Genomic DNA, 17,862 nt, shown 5'->3' with positions numbered 1-17,862 from the left:
TGGGTAACTATGCAGCCAATAGTTCCATTGGACTTGGCAGGTCTCTTCCCATGTGTGTCTGCAGGATGGAAGACCAGACCTTCTCCCTGTCTCGCAAATAAAAAAAAAATCAGAATTTTTAAAAGACCATTTTTTGTTGGGGGTGGAGGGTAATTTCTGCAATCAGCGAGACTATTGCAGATGCTTATGTCCATGCCACCTAGCCTGCAAGCCTGGGACAGCCATAAACATAATGATGGGTAAACTCTGAGTATTTAAACCCCCTGTTAAAATTATAGGTTGATGCACCACTGCATTGTAACTTTCCCTTTAAGAATCCTCTGGCTAAAGGCAATATAGTGAAATGCAGGAGGTGGGGACAAAAAAAAAAAAAAAAGAAGAAGAAGACGTGAAGGCAGGGAAAGTTTCTTCAGAGGAAAAATGCAGGGTTTGTCCTTTGCCCTGACGTCAGATCTGTCTTTAATAAAATCCCCGAAGAGCCAGGAGAAAAATGCAGATCTGCCTGACTCGCTAGGCTGCCAGTTGAGGATTGCTCTGCATTTCCAACGTGGTGTTTTTGTACAAAACGGCTCTAAATCTGGGTTCAATCAATGTATTTAATCCTGGCTTCCAGTGATGAGGTGGCTTCTGCCCTGGTTTCTAGCAACAAGCAGCATTTTGCAGGTGAGTTGGCAAAGTGGAGGAGAGAAATGTTTTCTGCAAACTATTGTTGGTAGGATTTTAGTGTTCATAAATTGGTGCATGCCGGAAAATGCAAGAGCCGCCTGATAAGGATTGGGTAGATCGGATCTGAGAGTGTCAAGGGTAAAGGTGAGATGAGGCAGGAGGGGACATATCTAGAGAAGAACAGAGCTGCCCCTCTGACCCTAATCTTTCACCACCTCAAAATTGGGACCAGTTTTTGAGGACAGAAAAGCAGCAGCAATTGCAGGTTGCTCAACCCTTTTGCACAGAGTGAATAAATTCCTGTTTGACAGCTTAAATGTGTCAGTGGAACATCATTGTGGGAATTGGATTAGAAGCCAGTTGGGAACTAAGAAAGAGTCTGAGGGAATCAAGAACAAACGATGTGTATCTTAGGAAAGGTCCAGCAGCAACATTTAAGGGGGTGGGGAGGAACAGCCTGCTGAGTGAATCAACGGGTCAGAACACACCACACGTGGCAGCAGCTCCCAGTACACAAGAGAGCAGAAGAGATACTGATCAAGGGGGGCAGGCCCAGACTGCAAACCCTGCTGGAGGGGCGTGGGGAGGAGAGGAAAGCGGCCAGCAGAGATCAAACGAGTTTGCAGAGCAGTGTAAAATGGTTAAAGGCACAGGGTCTGGCCTGTGCATCATGCAGAAGCCACCTGGCTGGCAACGAGAGAGATGGCCAATGATTGAGGGAGCGGGACAGCTGTGCAGGGCCTCGATCAAACTCTCCGTATTTCTGGCTCTGATCTCTCCAGATCTGGCTCTTTGGGGTAATGTTGATTGCTAATTTGGCTCCTGAACCACTGAGGTCTGAGTATCACTCATCTAGTGTATCTAATGTGCCTGTGTGAGACCAGATACCAAGGTGATAAGCATGGAATAAATCAATAGACAGACAGATATAAGGTCCACCCTAGGAAAAAAATTCTACTTGCCTGTTCATCTAAGGCAAGTAACTTATTTTAATGAGCAACTAACACAGCATGAGTGCGTATTTCCCCTCCCCATTCTCATGGTAGGTGTGGGTGAAGACTATAGGCTTTGTACCTGTTGTAATCCACTTTCTTGATGTTGAAAGGCTCTGTATTTAAAAACCAGACACAATATGAGTCTGGCGGGCAGGCTGGTGGTGAATGTGTAAATGTTATTTGTTTACTTCTGGCAATGTGTTTGGGTTTGATTAGCCCACAAAAGTAAAGCCAGTCACTGGCCAGGAGACCTTCCAGTTCAAGGTCCTGATCCTTCAATCAGATCCAGGCAGCTGGACCCCTGTGCCTGTGGGGAGTCCCACTGAAATCTTTGGGGCTCTAGGTGGGTCTGATTGTGTGGATCAGATTGCAGGATCAGGCCCTAAAAGGCAGACCCATCAAAGACAGGCTGTATGTGGAAATTCAGAGGTGGGGAAGACTTCCTTTTAATAACTACTTCTTTCATAATGAATTTGCTTCTCATGGGCCTCCTCTACAGAGAGGGTCTTGAATGAAAAAGGAAGGGGGTTTGGCAGACTGTGGCAGGGAATATATTCCCTGCGTAGGGAGTAGCGTGGTAAAATGCCGGGAGCATAGTGGGACACCAAGGCTGGTACGTCAGCATATGAGAGAGCACATGAGGATGTGGGGTTGCAGTAAAGCACAGTGGACGTATTCTGTAAATGTATCACATTCTGCTCCATCTTAGTAACGTTTTAGTGAGTTCTTACACATTTTATTGTGATTATCTTTTCCCCTTCCACTTCTAAGACCAAACTCTCCTAGTACTAGGAGTGCAATTGTACAGGGAGAGAGAGAAAAAACTACAACACTCTACTGCCTATAAAACTTCTAAATATTTCCTAAAATAGATTGTTCTAGACATAGGGTAAAACTTTTAAAAGCACCTTAGCTACTTAGCCTCCCAACTCCCATTGACTTGCAACAAAACTGATTCTTCAAAGTTTCAGAGTAACAGCCGTGTTAGTCTGTATTCGCAAAAAGAAAAGGAGTCCTTGTGGCACCTTAGAGACTAACCAATTTATTTGAGCATAAGCTTTTGTGAGCTTTCGTGAGTAAACTGCAGTTTCCACAGTATGCATCCGATGAAGTGAGCTGTAGCTCACGAAAGCTTATGCTCAAATAAATTGGTTAGTCTCTAAGGTGCCACAAGTCCTCCTTTTCATTCTTCAAAGTGTCTGTCGCTTTTGAAAGTGGGACTTATAATGGCAGGACTTGGGAGTTTGATAACATGACCCGCAAGTGCTGTGCTTCTCACTGGGAGACCAAGAATCTTCCCTTTCTTCCGATTCTAGCCCTGATGGGTCATGAGATTTGAATCCTGTCATTTCCACAGGACTGAATATTTCCTGTCTTGGGCCTCAGAGCAGGATGATTTTGGGGAGGGGGAAATTCCACGCATAAGGAGAAATAAAGCAATCAAAATTTAAGGGGAGGGGGGATAGGAAACTCTTTGAGGTTGCTCAGAGGTTTGGAATGTTAGAAGTGGTCTTGTTGGAGACGGTTAGCAGTCGGAGTGCAATGGTGTGTGATCCATGCAGTTGGTTGTATGGATATCACCACCATGTAAGGAGGGAGGGGGTGTGCTTGAGATTTTTTTTCCTCAAATGACATTGGTAAACAGGTCCCACGGGCAAAGAGTAAATGGTCCTATTGCCCCCCTAAATAAGCAGGCACTTATGCAAGCAGCAGGAAAGATAATAGTTTATTTGGGGACATCATCACTTATATCTGGTGTGGACAGCAGAAAGAGCACCAACCAAACACTCACTTTGTGGTTTTTGTTTGTGGGGAGCAGGGGTGTATGTGCCAACATCCCTTTACATCCTAGATCTTCATAATCATTGCCACTGATCTGAGCTATGGGCTGCCCTAGACCTATGGGTAGGATGCTTTGAGAAGAGTAATGTGTAGCTTTGCCTTCTCCTTTTTCTTGGATTTACCGCCATGGGTTTGGGTCCAAGAAGTTTTCATTTGTAAAATATTTGGAACTGGTGGCAGGAAAAACTGATTGTGATTTCTTGGACTCCTTCTCCAAAGGAAACCACATTTTGATCAATCTTGAACCAAAAAAACAGCCTGGATTTGATTTTATTTTTTTTTCACTGGCAGCTTGTCTAGTGTTTAATCATTTCATGAGTTCCAGGGACCTGGCAATACATAGATGTTAGGAGGAGGTAAACTCAGGTTTGGTCATCAATTTTGTATTTGGAGCTTACAGCCTGGGACATGGATAATTTCGTGCAGTGTGTGTTGAAAGTGAGAAGAGCTTGACTTGTCACATTCACCCCAGATCATCTCCACTGCCACTGCTATTCTGTCGGGGGCCGTCCTTTTGTTCTGTGTTTGTACAGCACCTAGCACAATGGTCTGCTAGGCATCGCTGCAATGCAAATAATAATACTTCAATAGTGACTTGCTCCCCCCGTACATACAGCAGTCATGCTTCCATTCTTGGTAACGGGTCTGATCCTCAGCTAGTATCAATTGACAAAGTGCCATTGGGAGCTACATTGAGTCACACCAGCCGAGAATCAGGTTTAATTTATTCGGCTACCTTGAAAATGTATATGCTGCAGTGGAAACCTGGTAAATGGCTTCCCTAAAGTGCACCTACTAACTGCACCGTGTTTATTGCTTTGGATTAAAAAGCTTTTGATTTAGGCTGTGTCTACACTACAGCCTATGTTAGCATAATTTGTCACTCAGGGGGTGAATAAACCCCACCCCAATGAGCGATGGAAGTTACATCGACATAAGAGCCAGTGTGGACAGCGCTATGTCAGTGAGAGAACTTCTCCCGCCGACATAGCTACTGACACTCTCAGGGGCTGGAGAAATTAAGCCAATGGGAGCTGTCAGCTTAGAGCAGCTACATTTAGAGCAGCCGCACCACTGTAAGCTCTCTAGCGTAGTCATAGCCTTAGAAACTCCCCTTTTGCCCACACACATGCACAAGCAAATAATTGCCCTTTCAAATGCAAAGTCCGGGACGTGTCACTTCCTGGAGGTTAAGATGGTTCCCTGAAGTTCATTTAGGACTCAGTCCTGTTCCTACTGAAACCATTCACAAAACCCTCATTGACTTCAGAAGTAGTAGGGCTTCTTTGTACTTTTCATAACGTCTCTCATCTATCCCTAAACTAGGGATTGTGCCGATTGCCTTCAGCTTCATTCTGTAGCAGCTGGATTTCTGCAAAGAGTGCAGGGTAGGCCTGGGAGCCAGGACTCCTGGGTTCTCTTTCCAGCTCTGCCTCTGACTACCTGTGCCTCTTTGGGGAACTCCTTCCAGGGGTCTTGAGATTCTCTGAGGAAACGTGCTAAGAGTGATTGGTTTTAATAAGCCTGCTTTCACTTACATAGCATGTTCATGGAAAGATCTCAATGACATCATGGTTTTGGGAGTCTCCATTTTTGGGAACCCAAAGTGGGTGACCTGGGACAGAGTTTTCAAAAGGGTCCAGACCACACAGTTGGGGTCTGATTTTTTTTTTTTTAATAAACACTGGCTCAGATTTAAAAAAAAAAATAGCAAAAAACAAAAACACCCCTCAGCATTTTGAGTGCTGACCTTATTGAAGAATCTGGCTCTATGTATCACAATGGGAACTGCTGGGTCCTGAGCCCACTTGTCTGCCTGGCTCTTGCTTAGGCTTTGTCTACCCTAGCACTTTTGTTGGTAAAACTTTTGTCAGTCGGGGTATGAAAAACACGCATCTCCCCCTCCCGCGACTGACATAAGTTTCATGACAAAAGTGCCGGTGTGCGCAGTGCTACGTCGCAGGAGACGTTCTCCCACCCACACAGCTATCCCCGCTCATTGCGGGTGGTTTAATTATGCCGGCAGGTGTAGAGCAGCTACACGGGAGACCTTACAGTGGCGCAGCTGTGCTGCTGTACGGTCTGTAGTGTAGACGTAGCTTTAGACACCTGAAGGGGAGCTGCACTTCTTTGCAAAAATTGGTATTGAGCACTTGAAAATCCGTCCCCTGTATCTGAATTTTTTTTCCAGTAAAACTGAGCAGTCACAACTTCAGTTAAAGACAAGGGATGTTCAGCCCTTCTGAGAATCGGGTAATTCGTGCTGGACGCTCAGAATCAGGGCTCTTAAAAAAAAGGTGTCTGTAAGTGACTTGCCCCAGATCACACAACGAGGCAGTGATGGGGCTTGGAATAGAATGCAAGTCTCCTGAGACACACTCCCTACTTCCTTAGGGTATGGCTGGCTCCCTGATCCCCACTTTCTGGGTGTTTAATTTAAAAGCAAAAACGGAGGTTCCGAATCAGTAGTAGCCCAACTTGGGTTGATTGATAAGGATACCCTTCTAGGGTGGGATTTATGTTGCAATACCCAAAGGTAATTGATCTCCTTGCTAGTTCTGGGTTGGAAGTCCTGATTCTTACCTACCCTCCTTGCCCCAAAGCTGTTGAAAAGCCTTCTCCCCATTGCTGCCTTCTCCTTCTACTGCTTCTATCCAGAAGCCCTAGGGGTCTCCTTCTTAGATGTGTGAGGTGCTGCTTATTCCTGATGTGAGGGCAGTGTTTCCAGGGAACTCTGAACTTCTTGTGCCCTCTATTATTTTTAATAGACCTTTATTGGCCTGTTACTAGTTCTGAGCCTCGCTTCTGTCCCAGATGTGGGGGAGGGAGAGAAGGCTTGTGTGCGTTAACTGTCCGTATGAGTAGAAAGGGGAGGGGAGTGCTCAGGCTGAAACAGCTGCAGGAGAAAAGTGACATTAAGGACATGTTTTGCAACAAAACCTGAATAACGAATTTCTAATACTCAGGTTGCGAGCACATTCCAGCCCTGGGCGGTCATCTATATATCAGTTTGCCCTCTCTCAATAGCTCCCCGGGTTAGTCTACAAGACAGCTTCTCTTCTATTAGTCTGGGTCTGTCATTATACTTAGCCTAGAAGGAGAATGAAAATGGGAGACGAGTGGGCAAGGAATCCTATGGTTCATGTCCTGTGGGATGTCTTGTGGCAAGGCCAAAGAAAGACTTTAGGGGTTTGTGCAAAGAAACTCTGCAGGATCTTGAGCGCATCAGGGACTAAGTCAGCTCAGCACAGGAAGTCTCGCCTTCTGCACCAAGCTCTGTGCAGGCACAGGGGTCCGTCCGCCTGGTTTGGAATCTAAGAGCTTATCGTTCTGGAAAAGTCATAAGAGAAAATGACTTACACACATTCAGTGATGGGGATGTATGGCAGAGTAATCCAGCGCCATTTATATTCACGTGGACAAAGTTTACAGCACTTGGAATGCTGTGAATGGCTCATATGCATGGCAAAGGTCTGCTCCTGCTGGTCACTGAATGATCACAAATATTTTAGGTGGGGTTTGTCTTTATTTTCTTGGTTTATGAGCCATTCATCCCAGACTAAGAAACCAGACTGGACATGAAGTATTGACTTTATTCCCCACACACCCAAATATATAATGATCTAACCGAATTTACCCAGGTATTCAGTTAGAGTTAGATGTACAAGACTACTGCCTACGGAGTTACTGAATTTAATACATTACTTAGTTGAGCCACAACATTGTGCTTAGATCTGTAGAAAACCCCTCAGAAAATATGTTCCTTGCTACCGGGACTGTTACAATCTAAGTAGAAAGAAAAGGAGTACTTGTGGCACCTTAGAGACTAACCAGTTTATTTGAGCATGAGCTTTCGTGAGCTACAGCTCACTTCATCGGATGCATAGCATATCGTGGAAACTGCAGAAGACATTATATACACACAGAGCAGTTTCCACGATATGCTATGCATCCGATGAAGTGAACTGTAGCTCACGAAAGCTCATGCTCAAATAAACTGGTTAGTCTCTAAGGTGCCACAACTACTCCTTTTCTTTTTACGAATACAGACTAACACGGCTGTTACTCTGAAATCTAAGTAGACTAAACAATTTTGACACAAACTGCGCTGAATGACTCAGAGAGGGATGAGCGAGACTAAAATATAGCAACTTTTAAATGAGCTGTGTGTGAGAGACAGCACTTTTCCCCCTCTCTAGGAATTGCACCACCAAATCCAACGCTATTTTCTGCTTTGCTTAAAGTCTTGATTCCTTTATGTACTGTGCACTTTCTTAGATTACAAATGCTCCTGTTTATTTCATGTTTCCACACTGAAACTTCTTTTTGAGTAAAAGCCTGGGTAGTGCTAGGGGGAGGGGACTGATGAACATTTCTTCAAAATCTGAAAACATTTGCCCAACTCTAGGCCTAGATGATTCTAGGGAAAATAAGATACTTTTCACATGGAACTAATAGAACAAAATTCCTATTTGCTTTACACGAAAATTATGTTGTAGCCAGCTGGCTAGTGTTGTGTACCACTGTCTCAAATCAGAACTGTATGCCATGGCCCTATACAGCTAATTGCGGGGAGAGAGTTTCCTTCACCTTAAATGGAAGAGGAGTCTACAGTTATAGCAGGAGAATCAGAATTCTAATATCAATGTCACTGTAATGTTCCAAGAGGTCTTTGTATTCAGCATCATGACAACCATGATATACTAGGTTGCCACAAATATATTAGAATATTAGCTGGTTATTTTGAGTGAGATGGCAAATGCCTGTCTGTACTGCCAGAGGGTTTTTAAATCTTCCAAGATCCTGCTGGATGTAAATCAGAACTAATTAATTGTTATCTTGAGTTTGTATTGTAATTGGCAAAAGCAGATTCTGCTACCACACTAAGGCGTTTTCTGCACTTGCTAGGCTGAATTTCCGGTTTGATGAGCAGGCAGAGAAATCCAAATTCATATGGGAAAAAATAAATGCTGTTCAAGAAAGCGGGTACATGTGCTTGGCTGGCTGTGGGGGGAAAAGGAGGTCCAGGTTTGACAGAGTAACAGCTGTGGAATTTTAGCGGCTGCAAGGAAGGAGTATAGCACAAAACTTGTAGCCAGTGCTACAATGCCTAGAGTCCTCAAATGTATTACACTATAAACCTTTTGGGTTCCACTATGATGAGTTAAGTGGTGGAAAATCAGCTTGGAGAATATTCCTATTCCATTAATCAGAGTTGGCCATTAACAAGTGAGATATAGGCTTCGCCAGCAAACCTCCTGGAAATTGACTAGCTTGTTACTGAGAATTTGGATAGTCACCCAAGGCCAGATCATACCAGAGGTTCTGGAACTAGGGATGCTGGGGATGTGGCAGCACCCCCTGCCTTGAAGTGATTTCCATCATAGGGTTTACAGTTTGGTTCAGTGGCTCTCAGCACCCCCACTACACAAATTGTTCCAGCACCCCTGTCATTGGCTCTTAGAGTATTACTCGGTATGTTTAATCCCTATTAAATTCTACAGGGCTTTTCTATAAGGGAAGCCTCTCTGTGGATCTGGGGGCATGAGAAACTGGTGTGCAGGAGATGAAGGGGTGCATGTCTCTCCGTGCCTCACCCAACTGAAACATAACCCAGAGTCTGTATTTAATTTTTTCAGCAGTGCCCCCTCTACCCTGGGGATTCCCTGAGAAGGGAAGTTCCAAGGTGCGCCATCAGACTGTTGAATTCTTGGCCATCTCTAAGTTCGAGGACTTCACTGAACCTAGGCTGATGTCCGAGTTTGTAATGTGTATGTGTTACACATCTGCTTTCAGATTCAGCTATGAAATCTTCTGCTTCTCACAGATGAGATACTTAATGAGCAGATGTATATTTAAAAGGCCGCTTATGTAAACCTAAAATAGAGCCAATAGCTTTTCAACAAAGTCACTATTCATGACTTATTTTTGGTTGTGTGTGTGTTGAGGTAGATCAAAATCCTTTCCGTGATGCCATCCTGACATGCAACGCTCTGTGTTCTTGATTAAGGGAGTGAAGCTGCAGCATCTAATTAGATGAATGAAAGGAACATGCAGGCTGCACAGCCAAAACCTCTCTTGTTTTTTCTCTAGAACCTTGTCTGTGCTAGAAAGTTGTACCACTTTATCTCTCCAGGTATAGTTAAAGCAATACAACCCCTCACCTGCACCGTGGACTCAGTTGTACCAGTTGAAAGGTGTTTATGTTGGTGTATCTTATTCCCATATGGAAAGAGCAATAAGATATACGGGCATAACCACATCCTCATTAGGGGTTGTTGGTATAAATACTGCAATAGCTGATCACACTCCTAACCAACATGGTTATACTTGTACAATTTTTAAGTGTAGCCAGGCCTTAGTCTAGGGGTAGTCAATAGGTGGACCACGGGCCAAATCTGGACCACCAGACACTTTTGAACGGACCCCAGAATCTTTTTATTTACTTATTATTATCATTATTGTTATTCTTTTTTTAATATTTTAATCTGGAATCTGGATCTTGCTTATACCTTGACCAAGAAATTTGGACTTTGACAAAAAAATAATTGACTACTCCTACCTTAGGCTGTAAACTATTAGCTGGGAAGAAACATGTTAGTCTCTCAGGTGCCACAAGCACTGCTCCTTGTTTTTGCTGATACAGACTAACACGGCGACCGCTCTGAAACCATTCAGCATTCTGTCATTCCTACCTCAATACTGCCCCCTGGTGTTTAGGTGTTGTGCAATTAAGAAACAGACTACTGGTACAACCAAAGGTGTCGATGCATAGGCTCTCTGTTTATAATTGTGACTGCAACATGAAATGCTGTGAGCTACTGACAGCCAGCAATAGCCAATTTTACAATAAAATTCTATGTTAAAAAAGAAAAATCTCAGTGCTCGTGTGATTGAAGTTTTCTTTACGAGGCTAGGACAAAAACACAAGTAGCCAGCTCTGCTTGTCTGTCCCTTGGGAAAGTTTGTGAGTACATTAACCATTTAAATACTGAGCTACTTCCATTCACTTGGAACGTGGCTATATAGGGCAGTGAGAAATGATAGCAATTGTGAATGTAGTGCTTTTTAGATGTCCCAGTTTAACAGTCTGAAGACCTCTGTTCACAGCACAACTGATCCCTGTGATCCACCAGTGTGCTTCGGTTCTGACCTGGAGGGACCACTTACTCTGGAGGCCAGGTCCTCAGCTGCTATAAATTGGCACCACTTGTTGGAACTCCCCTGAGGACCTGGCCCTTGGTTTTTATGCCATGCTTGTTACCATGGCATCAGAGTATCTCTTGTGCTGGGAGGGGAATTAATCTCCAGGTCCATTTAACCCAGGGCCCCTTCTGACATTACTGACATGTGCAGATTGTGGTGGACGCATGTCTAACAGGCAATGGACTAAGCGCCCCGCCTCTCCTCCCATTTCGCACAGCCATCAGGGTGTAAACTTTTTTGTTGTTGCCAGTTTGTGTTGGATTTGAACCAGTGTTGTGGTGCTGAATGGCCCTAAGCCCTTCATCATTCAGACCCTCCTATGCCGTTTGTTTACAAGATGCAAAAATAAAGCAATTTCCTCATTGTTCTACACATAAAATTTGTGAGGCTCTACTGAGCGGATCTATTTTCTGCAACTTGTAGAACTCAAACAACTTAGTTTGTTAAATATGTGTGGGAGGAAGGCTGGTATTGTGGGTAAGGCATGAGAGTGAGAAATCTAGGTTCTGCCACAGACATCTTGTCTGATTTCACCTCTCTGTGCCTCAGTTTCCCCCCGATAAATTAGGGGTATTTAATACTTCTTCCCTCAAAGTTAAGAGTGACATGCCTGCAAAATGTTTATGAACTGATTTGAATTCCTCCAGTGAGAAGGCACTAATAAAAATGTGAAGCATTTTGATGTACGTTAGTCACCCTTTCAGATAATCCATGCACAGGCCTCTCTGGAAGGCAGATATCCTCTTTGTCTAGCTTGAACTTCATTTTGGTGTTATCACCTTTTATTTCAGGCTGTCTGATATCTGGCATCTTTTTAGTTAAATGCCACATTTCAGTTCTGTTTCCACTGACTTCACTGGAAGTGGGAGGGGGTCTCCAGTGCTGTTTGTAACTTTCCAACTTTGCTCCTTTTTTGTGAATTTATTCCAGGTGGTATTCTAGTTTCCATTTTATTTCATCGAAAAGCAACTGTTTTGTCCCAAAAGCCACATACAAGCCAAAGGCGAATCTACAGTTATATTTTTCCCAGTGTGTCAACTTTCATTTGTTTGGATGGTTTTTATATATATATAAAATAAATATTTGGTTTCTCTGTTGCACACAGAAATAAGATCCAAGTTCAAAACAGCTCTGGAATAGCATTTGTCCTGAGCCTTTGGATTTGAAAGTGAAGGATGGTTTGACAGCCTAACCTGGCCTCTTCTTAGTCCCCTCCTTCCCAGTGTCTGAGTTTGTTCCTTTGCTGTTTCTGGGCCAGCTATTCAGGAACAGTCTATTCTGTCTTCCCCATTGATTCTTCACCTACCTTTTTTTTAAAAATTTATTACACAAATCCATGCTGTCTGCAACCACCAAACTGATGATTGTTGCCCCACAATGGTGCTTACTATAAAGCCTTGTCTCTCCAGTTCTAAGATGCAGGGGGAACAGTATCGTTTTAACACTTCCACTGGGCGTTTTGCGAGAGCTGTATGAATGGCCTAGGCTTGGAGACGACGCTTCTGTCCCAGAAGTGATAGGGGAGCCCAGACCTTTAAACGCCACAAGTGCTTCGGGGGAGAGCGTGTCTGCTCTTTGCTAGCAGGGTAATAATCTGTACTTACACAGGAGCTTAACGAACATTGCTTAAGCTTCATGGCAAACGTAGAACTTAGGTTTTATTAGGGGCCAAATCCTGCTTGTTTTACTCAGTGAATTAGATTCAGTGAGGTTACCTGCCAGGGTTGCCAACCCTCCAGGATTGTCCTGGCATCTCCAGGAATTAAAGATTGTCATGGGATGAAACCTCCAGGAATACGTCCAACCAAAATTGGCAACACTACTACTTGCCTGTGTAAGGCACACCAGGTGTGGCCCGAAATCTCTCTTAAAGATGCATAAACTGAGGCAAGGAGAGGTTGCTTTGTCCAAGGACACACTACAGAGTGGGAATAGGGTCCAGGAGAGCTGACTCCCTGTCTCTCCTCATTCAGATATCAAGATCTGTTGTTTTCTGTTCTTATGCACAGTGGCTGTGCACTCTGCTAATGTGGGGTGTGATCCTGCTCCCCTTGAAGTCAAGCTCAAAACTCCCCTTGATTTGTAACTACCTTGAAATCATGAACCGTGAACAAAAGAGAGAGGCACAGTAATATATTTTAACGCGTTAAGATTCATCTCACTGTAATATTGATCCCATTGTAAAAACGTTTCTTCTCCTGGAGAGGCTAGGTGGGAAATAGATTCAAAGTGCCATGCAGTTGAGTGAGCAAATGCATATTCGATACTGCCTTCATGGTAAATCCAACAACAGCCAAGTGCATCTCTTGCCTTTCACTAAAATTTTGCACAGATGTGTAGGTTTTAAAGGAACAGTGAATAATTACCCTCCTTACAGGTATACAAAGAACATTGCCTATTATTGGACCAACAAGTAATTTCCAGTAGAAAAGCAGAAAAAGACTTTTGTACCCTAGAAGCTGGTTAATTACTAATAAGGATAAACTGAATTTAGACCATCTTTTTGGGTAGTTAATGGAAGCTTAGTGCAAGGAGTAACTATCATAACAAAACATTGGATGGAGGTGGGCAGGGAGGAACAGAGATCACAGTCCTGAGATTATAAGGGGACTCGGCAAAGGGTGTAATGTGGGTGGGTGGGTAGGTAGGTCATTTTTATTCTGAATAAAATTCTTGTTTGACTTGCGTATTGCAGGAGTCATGGGGGGAAGTGGATCTTAATGAGTGAAAGGTCGTGTCTTGGCAGGTCACTTCAATAATGGCATGCCACGCTTTGGGGGAAAGGTCCAGAGGTGGCTGTGGAAGAAATGGACAAATGGGCCATTGAAGCTGTCATCATTACTAGAGCTGGGGAGCACTGATGCACTAAGGGTATGTCTGCACGGCAGCTGGGATCCAATCTCTGAGTCTGGGCAGACAGGCTCTCGCTAGTGGGATGAGCTGGTGTGCTGAAAATAGCAGTGTGGATGTTGTGGCTCGGGCGGAGACTCAGGGAGTTGGGTGGGCTCGAGAGCCTGAGCTGCTGCCGGACCCACAACGTCTACACTTCTATTTTTAGGGCACTAACTCAAGCCCCGTGAATCTGTCTACCCGTGCTGGGAGCCTCACTACCAGCTGTTGTGTAGATGTACTCTAAGAGGCCTAGCATAGTGGATCATTGAAGGTTTATTCTTTGGTATGGACAGGACAAAATATCATCTCACTTGGTTTTAACCTACTTGTTCATTATGTGTCTGTTCTGGGCAATGATGCTGAGCCTTGCAAACACTACTACTGGCATCGAATTGGCATGTCTGATACTAATCCAAATCCTCCATATTGCACCAAACCAGCATTCATTCTGTAAGGATCCTAGAGAACTTTTCCCTTCTCCTTCCTGGCAAATGGCAAATGTTCAAATGGCTCCCTGCAGAATTTGATGGGGAGCCAACAGAGAAGTACTGGTCTCCTGCCTCTGCTAGTTCTGAGCCAGTCACCAGGCCAATAAATTCCCACAGTGGGATTGCCTGACTGTTACAAAGATTTCTTTCTTAGTTAAAATCTAGAAAACAGAATCCAGTGCTGGTGAGTACAGTCCAAAAGCCGCAACTCTCAACCTTGGCCTCCACCCCCTCAGGGCAGCTCCGGCACAGCCACTATTGCTGCTGCGTTTCCTGTTGAATATCTGTGTTTTAAATTTCCATTGTTAATTTTTTTAAGGGGGGAAAGAAAAGGGCAATTTTAAAAATGTGGTTTTGACTCCAGAATCCATCTTCCTGTTGATACAGCTGTCTGAGTGCCACTTAATGTCTTAGCAAACATACAACAGATCAGAGAAAGGGAGTTTAGCTCTTAATTCCTCTTTTATTTTTATTTTTTTTTGCTACTTCACTATTCTGGGACTCTCTCATTATAGTGATTTCTTCTTTCTCTGTCCCTCCTCTCCCCTTCCCTGCCCCCATCCCTCTTTCCCTTCTTGCACATCCCCACACCTGTTACATCATGCTGCAGCTCAGTTTGGGTAAAGCCTGATCAAAATTTACAGGATTTTCTCTTGAAGTCGATGAAAATGCTTCAGTCCTTTGATGAAAATAGCTGCAACTCTTGTTCTTTGGTGTCCTGTTTCTGGAGGAAAAATGTAATTAAATTAAATCACTTCACATTTGTTCTTTAAACAATTCAGTCATTTGACTGGGCAGCAAGAGGCCTATGAGCTATTAAAGTTGATCTGAAGCCATGTGAGGGTTTAGGCCATATTTTGAGGACTTGAGTCTCTAGGTGGGCTAGGTACTTCATAGACCTTCATCATACCAAAATGAACATAATTATGGCTGTAGAGCCCTGGGATCTGACTACAGCTGTTGGGTATGAGTCATGTGGGAAGAAAATTGGACCCTCTTGGGTTCAGGTGGGGTCGGTTCTCCTCCTCCTGCCTGTGGGTTCAGTAGAGCAGTGTCTGCATGTCCTACTACTGTTGGCCACCACCACCATCTTGCTGTGTTGTGGAGTGAGTGTGCCAAGAAGCCTCTCGCTCAGCACCACACACAGCTCAGCAGGGGGCAGCGGCTGCTAGAAGCAGGGCATGCGCCCACTGCCATGCCAGCCCCGTGGGCAGGAAGTGGTGCCAGCGCTGGCTTTCGTTCAGGGGGGAAAGGGCTGGAGTTGGGTCAGGTTTGGTGGACTTGGGTCTGGGTCCAGCCTAAAAATTAGACCTGTGGATGGCTGTGCCTGGTTCCATGGATGATCCTGCTGCCATTGCGGTATCCACACACATTTTGTGAGCAGACCCGCTATGGTCAGCCTGAGCATCTTACTAGAACCTACCAGTCACACTCTGCTATTTCTGTGGAGCTGTGAGTGGCTGCGGTGGCCAGGCGGGAACATCATGTTTCCTACCCTGGACGCGTGTTGCTACTACACGAAATGTTGGAATTCTGGATAGAAGATGGGAGACCTGTCTTCTTGCCTAGAGCTGAAAGTTTCCAAAGTGTTTACCCTGGGTCTGTCTGCTTCTGTTCAAGTCAACTGAGCACCTTTGCAAATCACACCCTGCACAGGTTAGCTTGCAGAAAACTGAATGCTGGGTGTAATAGTGGTGTCCGTCTATAAACTGAGACAGAGGGGTTTACTTGTTTGGCATGTGGCCAACGTAGCTACAGATACAAAGCTTTTTTCTTTTTTTTTCTTTTTAAATAGCTCAGGGATTCTGACTTTTTTTACAATCTGAGCTTCAGATCTGCTCATGAAAGGTACCGTATAATAGCTAGATATTACCAGTATTAATAGAGGTGTTGTAGGCACCTCCCTTCCTAGTCACGGTAGCAGGAGTCGCCTCCTCTCACACTGGTTGTTGCATAGTGTTCCTGTGCCGATCCATCTATTCGGCAACATTAATGACCCCCATCACCATAATATCTAAGCACCTCACAGTCTGCAAAGAATTTGTCCTCCCAACTCCTTTGTGAGTAGGGCAGTGCTATTATCCCCATTGTACAGATGGGGCACTGAGGCTAAGAGAGACTGACTTGCTCAAGGTCACACAGGAAGTCTGTGGTGAGGCCAGGACACGAACCTGAATCCCCAGCTAGCTCCCATCCTTCCTCTCTGCCTGAGACAGCAAAGGAACAATTAAAATAGTATTTATGTGACGAATGTTTAGCCTCTTTACGGCCACTGGTGAAAGTGTTGGTGTCCTTTTTCTTCGACTACATGAATGACTTTTTTTGCTTCTGCTCCCCAGCTGGGTCTTTATTCTTGTGGATTATTGTGGCGCTTTCTTTCAAATCAGAGGGTCACTTCTGCCATAAATAATATTTAAGATGACCCAAAATCCTGTGCCTGTGTCACTAACAGCACACGGTAGGGGAGGGTTCACCCCTCACAACTGTACAGATTAGAAGCTGTGTACTGAGCCCCAGTTGTATGGGTGGCTGTTTAACACTCTTCCATGTGAGACTGTGTATTCCCTTTTCCAGCCTCTGCAAAGACGGGAGCGGGGGCTGTTGCTCTGGTAAAGTCATGGGCACGATGCTCAGAGCAGACTGGAAGAGAAATCTCTTTCTCGCTCTTTCTGCTAAGGGGCAGCAGAGGCTCCCATTGGCTCGCCTATGTGAAGGGCTAAATGAAGGTGAACCTGCCAAGAACTGCACTGGTAGGGAAAGGGAGACAGTTGCTGATGGTGGGACTAGACCCACACATGAGAAGGCTCTTCCCCAGCGTGGCTCTTCATCCACAGCACCAGGCTGCCGGCACCTCTGTTCCGCTCCCTCCTTTGAGTGGAATGGTAGCTAACATCTGAACATGCCCGTCTAGTGCGATGCTCAGCTAAGAGAGCAAATGTGACCCTAGGATGTATTAACAGGGGACTTGTTTTATCAAGTAGGAGCAGAGAGGTGGCATTTCCTCTGTATACAACTTTAGTTAGTAAAGCTGAGGGAATAACTGGCTTTTTTTCAGTTCAGTGCCTGACCCCTCCACCCCAGCCCCAAAATATCAGTTAGTTTTTAACGAAAAGTGAATTGGGTTTTTTTTTTTAGGCTTTCTCGCCAAAATGAAAGACCAAAAAAATGTCATTCAAGACAAATGTCACTTCGAATGATGAAACAAATTGCACTGCAGAACGTTTTGTGACCCAAAGGCTTTGCCCTTCCAAATGCTCCTCTTGTAACCAAGTGCCCTTTCCCAGCTGAGATTTGGTGGAGTTTCTTCTTTAACTGAGAGACTGCTAATACATTCAGAAGTTTCATAGAGAAAATGGAGCTCAATGTTCTTTCCCTGCTGTCAGAGCTGTGTCTTGACAGTTGTTCTCTCCATGTTTCCTTTTTGCAAAATGATGTCCCCACAAGGCCTAGGAAAAGGAGCAGGAGTATTTTTCTTCATGCTCTAACTATCCAGATAAGTCGGAGGCTTTAATGAGGGATCAGTCATGGAGCAGCCTTCCAAAAGGAGTAGTGGGGGCAAAAAAGCTAGCTAGTTTTAAAATGGAGTCTGATCAGTTTAAGGACAGGATTATACAGCTTGGCTGCCTGTATTAGCAGGAGGCTAGACTTACTGGCCCAGAAGATCCCTTCCAGTCCTACATTACATCAGGAGGCTCCTATGGTTAAGACATTGGATTGGTATTTGAGAGGTCTGGATAAAGAGGCCTAGGTCTACCATGGACTTCCTGTCACTG

General features: G+C 44.5%; 1 protein-coding gene across 1 annotated transcript in view; it reads left to right on the top strand.

Annotated features, from left to right (window-relative positions):
• Positions 1 to 212: 212 nt before the first annotated feature.
• The window catches only part of CCN4 (cellular communication network factor 4), a 54,077-nt gene continuing 36,427 nt past the window's right edge, over positions 213 to 17,862 (top strand). Inside the window, exon 1 of the mRNA XM_027829039.3 lies at positions 213 to 663. Within this exon, the coding sequence (XP_027684840.2) occupies positions 616 to 663 (48 nt within the window). The 5' untranslated portion in view covers positions 213 to 615. The remainder of the gene's footprint in view (positions 664 to 17,862) is intronic.

The sequence above is a fragment of the Chelonia mydas genome, chromosome 2 (genome assembly GCF_015237465.2).
Source record: "Chelonia mydas isolate rCheMyd1 chromosome 2, rCheMyd1.pri.v2, whole genome shotgun sequence".
Classification (NCBI taxonomy): domain Eukaryota; kingdom Metazoa; phylum Chordata; order Testudines; family Cheloniidae; genus Chelonia; species Chelonia mydas.
Note: the sequence above shows the minus strand (reverse complement) of the source record. Positions and strands in the feature narration are given on the sequence as shown.